Raw genomic sequence first — 8,697 nt, 5'->3', positions numbered from 1 at the left:
CTCACTGAAGCACCCTATTCATAATATTATTGGGCTCATTCTTTGATATTTAACTACGTCATATTTATCAATTTCATGATGGCCCAATATTTTGCATATATTTGTTTATGAAAAGAAGATAGGATTATTTTTAATATATTATATTACCTCCATTTTATATTATTTGCAACGATTAGACATTTTTTCTCTCTACTTTATGTCAAATCGTTGCAAATAATATGAAACGGGGGTAGTATATATTTTCAAATACCAACTTTTAACAATTTTAATTACTAGATAGTGTAAAAAATATTAGTCAAAGTTGCACTTTAGCAAACGGAATAATAAAAATATTTCACCATTTTTCGATATCCTAAAATTTTCTGGTAATGTACTTGGATGTGGTCAAATATTTGAAAGCATTTACTAATTGAGAATTCTATATACCTAATAATTCTCCAGAATTGGGTGGGTGTAGTTGGCAGCAATAAATGTGAGCTCAGGTAAACTCGTAATAGAAACTATTCTATATTGATGTCTAATATAAGCATGCTTACACTATTAGCTTTCTAATTGAAGACAGCCAAATTTGAGGAGTTACAAGGGCAACAAAGGTGCAAAAACTTGTATATGATACGATTAGACGTGTTACTCATCTTATCTTAGCATGCCACACCACTTAAGTGAAAACTATTTCGGGACGAAGGGATGGAACATACAAGGAAGTCAGCAGAATGGATCTGTAACTTCGGGACAAAGGGAGTACTCTTATATATATTAGCATTAAGCAGCCATTCTGAGGACCAGTGACAATTGACTGAATAATAGTAGTATCACTAATATACATGGCATTAAAAAAAAAAAAAAAAAAAAACAACAACAATTATGGAAAACCATTTCGATTACTTTGCGTAAGAGTTGAACATTGCCTTTGAGTTACAGATTTGTAGCCTATAAAAGAAATCTGACAAACTAATATCATGATACATACCATTTAATGACAAGGGCAGAGGAAAATTTTTCTAACCTTCTCTCACTATTGTTTATGATACATGCCCTCCCTGCTCCTGTGTATCAACATCTCCTGAAAGCATTGGAGGATATTGTAAAACAAATTCTGGCACAAAAGGGTTCGTCTGTACTTGTTTTCCTGCAAGCTCGCCTTCTCAAAATTGCAGCAGAAAACAAATAACAACCGCTGGCTGACATTAAGTACAGCCAGAACACCCACGAAGAACTATGAACTACAATCATAAACAAATAGTTTATCTGGCTCTCAAGCAGCTGGTGCATGTTCACGTATAGTGTCTGCCAGCTTATTTCGTTCCACTTCGTTCTTTACTCTTATTAGAAAGGTCCGGGGAGTTACTTTACTTTCCCCTTCACTATCCTCCTACACAGAAAAGGATTGAGAAAAGTAAAATTAGCCACAAAAATGTAGTAAGTTACTATGTTATGGTGCATCTCATCTAATATTAAGACTGCCTAAAGATATTTTTCGGTGAAAGTATGTTACTTCTTCAAAAAGAAAAACGCTAGCCAACAGAAGTCAAGGATGAATTAAAGTCAAAGGACCAAATGGTAAGAAAGCACAAGGCTCTATGGAGATGAACAAAGTGTTTGTGTCCACCTATTTCTTGAAACTTTATGTCGGAAACATATAAGTAAGAGGACAAGATGGGAGATCATAGCAGAATGCAAAAGACATTCCAATATTCATGCATACAAAAGCAATTTGCCAGGGACCGGGGAAACTAAAACAAAGAGCAAAGAGAAGATGAAACATTAGTGTCACTTGCAAGGTGTCACTACATTTAGTATAACTGTATAAGCAGCAGAGCGACAAGTAGTAACAACACAATAGGACTACAAGAAAACAAATATACACAAGGTAAATTCAATACAAGGCATTGTAGTGCATTACCGAAGTATGGAATATGGTCACAATGGCATTTTTCTGCATACTTGTCTTTATGCCTGGGTATATTGAAGCATTAAGCATAATTCTTCCGACCTACAAAACCAACAGATAAACAGACACACAATAGCAGCAGTCAGAAATTATAGAATGCTGATACGCAGATGGAAAGTCCAATGGGAAACTATAAATGAATAATCATTCAAACATACTACGATATGGTTATCAACAAAGAAGCATAATATCAGAAACATACATCATTACGAACAAGAATTATTGGCTTGGATTCCTTGGTACCCTTGCTAGCACCCTCCACACATTTGATGGAGAGCTGGCCAGTACCTTTATCCTTCCATGGCTCTTTATCAGCTGGATCAGTTGACTGAAAATCAATAGAAAAACACCATTTTAATATCATTAGAAATAGGTGTGACTTGTGAGAATCTCTTTACATAAACAAAATAAATTAATAATACTGTTCTATGTTTCAACTGAAATCTTTATTTAATCATATGCCACAACCTATCACATGACCAGAAAAAGCGCCTACCAAAATCCTGGATCCGAAAATTAATATCACAAAACACTTTAGATAACAAATGACAGTCAGCATACAGAAAAGAGTATTAACCAAGATTCTGCAAACTATGTTACAAACTCAATATGCATACCATTGTATATTTATGTACACAGTTTAGAACTCTATGACTATGTGACACTACAACCTACTTTCCAAACCTTGTAGAATACTCATCGATAATAAGTACTTCATATTTGTTGTTTCGGCAGCCAAGATATGTGCTGCCTATGCAGTACTCAGACTACTCACACAACGGGAATTAAAAAAAGGCAAGCTATAAAATTCAGACAGTACCTTTACATATAGTTTGCATTTGGTTTCATGCACCACAGTAATACCCTTCTCTTCAGCCTTTTTCACAGATGGGCTGCTAGGCTGCTCAGGTTCATTATCTGCAGATTCATATATTTGAGCAATAGTTGGAAAGATAAGCATGCACAGCTAATAAAATAAAAAAGGCTCTCAACATATATCAATACATAAGAAAAGGTTATCAACATAAATGAAATAAACCATGAATCCCATTATGATCCAGTCTTAAGCAGTGTCTAGGAATGTCAGATGTATGCAGCAGGTATATGTGTGTCTAATATAGAACAATTGACAATTAAAGTAACAGAGAAAAATTCCAGGAGCACATTCCAGAAGCGGATATGTAAGAGAAAACATTAGACATCAAACTTGGGATATTTTACAGGGAAATGCGGGAACCCAGAGCACCAACTTATAATTTTTGGAACAATATGGCTGTACGCGAAGCGAAAGAGCATGTCAGAAAAACATATGTCTAGGTATTCTAGGTGGCCAGAGCTTCAGACTATACATGAATTTCTGTTGTAACTAGTAAGGAAATGTTTAAATTGGAAATGCCCGACAAATACCACTGATGTTTCAAAAGAACAAGGCACAGCTCGGTTCCAGGGACACGCTTATGTGTAAAAAACTGCCTCAAGACAAATTCTAAATTCATGTTGTCTCATCTAACAGACTAAAATAACTACACATCATTATCAAGAACTCAGTTTATTGAGAGCAATTAAGCAGAACCTTTTCTCTCTGTTCTATTGTAGTTATGATTCTTATGATGGGTGTTTATTATGAGGAGAGAAACAGTTGCAAAGAAAGAACACACCCTCTTTGACAAAAAAAATAAATGATTGGCAAAAAGTAGCTAAACAGAAGTACACCAATTCTTGATCAAACTCAAAAGCTATCCAAGTGTCCGATCCGGCAAGTTCCAAAATTTTAGGACACGGGGACTTTGTCCGATATTTGGACCCGGGTACGGGGACACGTCAATACGTCACTAAAATTTATATAAATAAATTATATATTGCAAAAGCTTTAAAATTTTCATTATGTATACCCCTATTTTTTTTAATTATAATTCTTTCCTCGGTAAATTCTTTAAATAAAAGGCAATCTTCTCTCCATCTTCTCTATATTAATGGTGGTTTTCGAACAAGATATGTTTTTCTTTCATGTTTCTTCTCTTTTTTCCTCTCCTCTCTTAATGGAAGTGTCCGAGTGCATAGTGAAGGATCGGACACGTGTCCCGTGTCCGTGAAGTGTCATGTTGACACGAACCCTTCGCGATATAAGCCGTGTCTGATTAACATAGCTCAAAAGGACATACACCCAAAGTCTCAACGAGAAGGCTAGAAAGTAGAAACACGTTCCCAGAGCAATACCAGCAATAACAATAAAGTATAAGTTGAAAATAGGTTCCTTAGCCAGAAAAATAATTAGGTTTTTTCAACAAAATAACTATAATAAGCTTTCCAGTTATGACTTAAAAGTTTTAACATGACTAATTCCCTGTATCCCCCCTAAAATCCAGCACACAAAAAGGTATGTGTGGTGGAGGAAATTAGTTAGAAAACTGAATTTGTATCATACCTTCATTAGCATCCTCCTTAGCAGTGTCATTTGAAGCTGCCGGTTTCAGATTACCTGAGTACAAAATAAAGAGTATTAATTAATTATCAACTAAAAAGCATAAGTTTAAACAATTAATGAGCCGCCAGCCCGCCACACCCATATGGGCCATATCTAAGTAAAATTACCCAGAACTCTTGAAAGGGAAGAAATGGCTATTCATCTTCAAATAGATGTACCATTCCCAGTATTTCATGAAAAATACCTACCAAAGAAAGATGTTTGACTGTTGGAGGAGGTTCCAGCATTCCAAGCACCAAACGGTGGTGTTTGACTGTTGGAGAATATTCCAGAACTTGTGGAACCCATAAAGCTAGTGGTAGTCGTCGATGAGGGTGCATGATTGTTTGATGTTACACCAAAATTAGGCGAAGTAGAAAAGCTAACAATTTTTACTGGTGACACGGATTTGTTATCAGTGGATACTCCAGAGCTCCATGAAGTTGTAGGAGCAGTACTCACACTTTGCGAAAGAGCTTGAGAACTGGCAGACAATCCGAAATTCCATGAAGGGGATGAACTTGAAGCTGTGTTAAGAACTGAGGCTTGGGTGCTGGAAGCTCCAGAGTTTGACGAAGATATGAGGCCCGCATTGGCACTAGACATACCTAACTTAAATAACCCTGGGCCAGAATTTAGTTCCTTGTTGTTTGCATGTGGTGTATTTTTCTTCTCATTGCTGTGGGTTCCCATTATAGGCGGCACCCTACTACCAGTATTTGATTTTAGCCAGTTAACAACATCAGCAAATTTCTCCTATTAAACAAGAGGCATATTGATCATTGGAAAAAGTTGGCCATAAAAATAAATATCTAAACTTAATTGAATGCAGAAGAACAATTAACAGTGAAAAACTGCAAAAACAAGAACAAACACTAAGGTCAAAAGGCCTGAATAGGAGAACATGTATGTTCAAATTTTCAAAACTCTATTGTTAATAAAAAAAAAAAATAAAAAAAAATAAAAAAAAAAAAAAAAATTTAAAAAATAATAATACTACTTGCACAATAAATGCATTATGAACCATAAGCGTAAGTGTAATTCTGTAATATGCAGCTTTGATTGGCTATGAACTACGTTGATTGGTGATCATCCATAGCTCGGATACGAACAAAGTTTTTTCTGTCTCTCTATTTGAACTTCTCTGCCTTCCTACATCAATTTCTTTTCTGTGACTCTGCTATTTAACTTTTCCACAATTCAACACTAACAGAGGGTAGATAGAAAGGAAGAAATAATTGGATAGCCAAATAGAGCACAAAAAAAAAAAAATCAAATACAGCTAAAACCAACCCGCCAGAAAAAATAAAATAATATGAGGTGCATGAACACAAATTTACTAAAAAACAATATCACCAAGTACCAAACTCTGGCTGAAGAACAATTTAATCATCATTAAAATATTAAATGATTAAAGGACTTAAAATATAAAGATAATTTCTCATCCGGCAAGAAGAACTACAAGTCTATATAACCCAGATATAATTCAGTTCACCACGGGTAGCATGAAACTGATAGTGAATTTAAAACTTGGAAAGGATCATATCATACCAGTATGTCCGAACCCTGAGTTAGGTAGTCCCTGACGCCATCTTCCCAAAGTTCATCTGGGTGATCCCGCAACTGAGATTGCACCCAACTGTCGACATAATTAAGCAATATAAAAATTCAAGGTGTCAAATATATAGCTTTGCAAATAATAAAGAGGTAAATACATATATCTAATCACAAAGACAGTCAAAAGGGGATCACTCAAAGAAGGAAAATAAAAATAAGATATAGCATATTAGCATCACACTTCAGAGCCAAAAGAACACCAGTTTATTGCTGACTGCAGACAGTCATTTGTAGATCACAAACATCTCAAAACAAGCAAGGTGATCCAATAATAGAGACATAGAATAAACAAGAACTCCACTGGAAAGAAGATGGACCTTGCAAATTCAGTATTTAAAGCCCTCACATGTTGTCGAGCAACCTTACGCCGATCCAATGGTGGTGTTGCAGCTGTTTCCACTCCAGATGAAGGTGATGCTATGGCCTTTTTACTTTGAAACTGCATGAAGAGAAGAAAGTAAGTGCAATAGACATTTCATTATCCTACCCTTCACCTTAATGATGTAACAGCTGATATAGAAAGGATTGACTAATAGCCATAATCTGCCTAAAACAGCTCAAAATTATGTTTATGTTAAAAACTGGAAAAATTGTGCAGAAATTTTGAGAAAGGAGGTGAAAAGTATGCACTAAACGCTGAAATACAAGTCTTCTAGAGGCTTGTTCTCACCCAAAGTGTAAACTAACTTATAGAAAATTTTCAATAGTATTCTTCATGATTTCTCCCTCACCGGTCTACTCTTTATCAGCATTTATAGTCTAACTATGACTAGCTTCTTCTCTAAATTATTCTAACCACTAAATATGCATTGCTTACACTACCGCTCCCCCTTAGGCTAGTTCATTACAATGGATTATAATTTTTCATCTTGTTTACCTAGAAGTTACGAGTACATCATAAACATTTATCGGGATATACCTATAAAATTAAACCAGACATTAACTTATAATCAAAGTCTAAGGGCATCAAACATTGAAAATTGGACAAAAATAACCGAATTATTACTTTATTAGACTAAGAAAAACATTATGTAATTACACATTTCCAATTTTCCATTCAACTTGATTCCTCTAACAGAAGGAGCTCAATACAAATCCACCGCCCCAAAGCAACCATCTCCAATTAAAAATATGCTCTTGGTAAGATATTAAAAAGGCAACAAGTTCAAAGCGTATCAATTAAAAATTTGCCACATAGATGAGATCCACCACACAAAACTAAAGGAATATCCCCAAAGTAGCCAAATCTAAGATCAATGAGTTCATACAAACATTCAACTAATGCCAATATATCGCCACTGTATATGGAATACTTCGTGTTAGAGCAAGTCAGCAAACATACATCTCATTACCACTCAAAGAAAGACTTTAAATAAGTTGTCTAAGACAATATTAAACTAATCAAGAGCTTATTGATCAAATAGGATATTTCTTCATACCATCTGACACCCCCCCCCCCCCCCCCAAACCAAACGCTTGAATACAAACCCAACTCATAGTGTACCTATCTCAGTAACAATGCGTGATACAGCACTTTTTACGAAAATTCTGAGCTTGCTAAAGAATAACAGGATTACTAAAACAAAAGCACCCAAGGTGCCATAGGTAGAGCAAAAAATGGCAACTGGCTTCTAGTGAGTGGACTCAAGATAAGTTACAGGTTAATCAACAACGAGTATATCGAATCAATCTATCATTTTTAAATCAGTCACACTTGCAGGATCAATAAAATCAATATTACAACCGAGATGTCTTTGGGCATTCCAGTCCTAATTATGAACAGTCTTTCGAAACAGATCTAGAGAATCCACTAATTCTACTGCTTAAGGAAACTGTTGCCAACACACTGACAGGTTCAAAGTACCACCTATTTTTTTCAATTCTATAGCTCAAACTCCAAATTTGCACCAATTTTTTAGGCAGGTGACAAATTCAGCTAACTTAACACACTCACTTAACATCTAAACACAAACTCTACCTAACCCAATATAATTAAACAACATAAATTTATACTTGAGTAACAATTTCAATCTTCTAAGCAATAAAAAGCATTGATTCTAAAATTAAAATACACTATAATCACAATATAAATCCCAAAATCATCAAATACCCAGAAAAACTAAGATAAAACCAAACATGGGTATTCAATCAAATAGTACTCCGTGTTATAAACTAAAATCAAATAAAACTAACATTAAAAATTAAAATTTTTGAACTCACAGGATTTTCATCAGCATTGGAGCTCAATGAAACGTTTCGACGCTTTGTACCAATCATTGGATTCGACACTCAGAAACGCCAATACAGTTGAAAGAGAAGAGAAAACAAATTGACAAGATTGATTTAAATTTTGCAGAAAAAAGAGGAGAGAGAAAGAAGTAGCAGGAAATTATTAGGGTTTTTGTTTGGTTCAAATAATTTTGGGGGTTGTAACTCTTTTTTTTTTTCTGCTAATGAAGGTGAAAATTAATTCAATAATTAAAAAAATAATTGGGATTTATGGTGAGATGAAATTATAGCCGTTGATGATGTGATTGGTTTTAACTTTTAATTTGAACCGTAGATTATAGTTCCGTTTGCGGGAAAAAAAGAATATGCCAAACAAAGTTTTATGTGGCAAACCGCACATGATCGATGAAGCAGGTGCTCGTGTGTGTTAGTGATT

At 34.9% G+C, this 8,697-nt stretch overlaps 1 protein-coding gene across 1 annotated transcript; it reads right to left on the bottom strand.

The window, feature by feature from the left end:
* Positions 1-862: 862 nt before the first annotated feature.
* LOC145582556 (uncharacterized) lies at positions 863-8,473 on the bottom strand. Its single transcript, XM_081639544.1, has 9 exons — positions 8,253-8,473; positions 6,350-6,471; positions 5,967-6,054; positions 4,625-5,171; positions 4,377-4,430; positions 2,772-2,869; positions 2,154-2,279; positions 1,904-1,993; positions 863-1,372 (listed from the first exon to the last, which is right to left on the bottom strand). Exons 1-9 carry the CDS (start codon positions 8,307-8,309, stop codon positions 1,256-1,258), a joined length of 1,299 nt encoding a protein of 432 aa, XP_081495670.1. The 5' UTR covers positions 8,310-8,473; the 3' UTR covers positions 863-1,255.
* Positions 8,474-8,697: the final 224 nt, after the last annotated feature.

Source organism: Chenopodium album, chromosome 2 (genome assembly GCF_948465745.1).
Source record: "Chenopodium album chromosome 2, dcCheAlbu1.1, whole genome shotgun sequence".
Lineage (NCBI taxonomy): Eukaryota > Viridiplantae > Streptophyta > Magnoliopsida > Caryophyllales > Amaranthaceae > Chenopodium > Chenopodium album.
This window is presented reverse-complemented; position numbering and strand designations above follow the sequence as displayed.

What these genes read in the sequence shown, in the direction of transcription:
- LOC145582556 (XM_081639544.1), bottom strand. Translation starts at nt 8,309, where the DNA reads ATGATTGGTACAAAGCGTCGAAACGTTTCATTGAGCTCCAATGCTGAT. An exon ending in CCAATGCTGATGAAAATCCT is followed by an intron (nt 6,472 to 8,252) that starts GTGAGTTCAAAA and finishes CTCTTCATGCAG; the next exon opens with TTTCAAAGTAAAAAGGCCAT. An exon ending in TAATTCTTGTTCGTAATGAT is followed by an intron (nt 1,994 to 2,153) that starts GTATGTTTCTGA and finishes TTGGTTTTGTAG; the next exon opens with GTCGGAAGAATTATGCTTAA.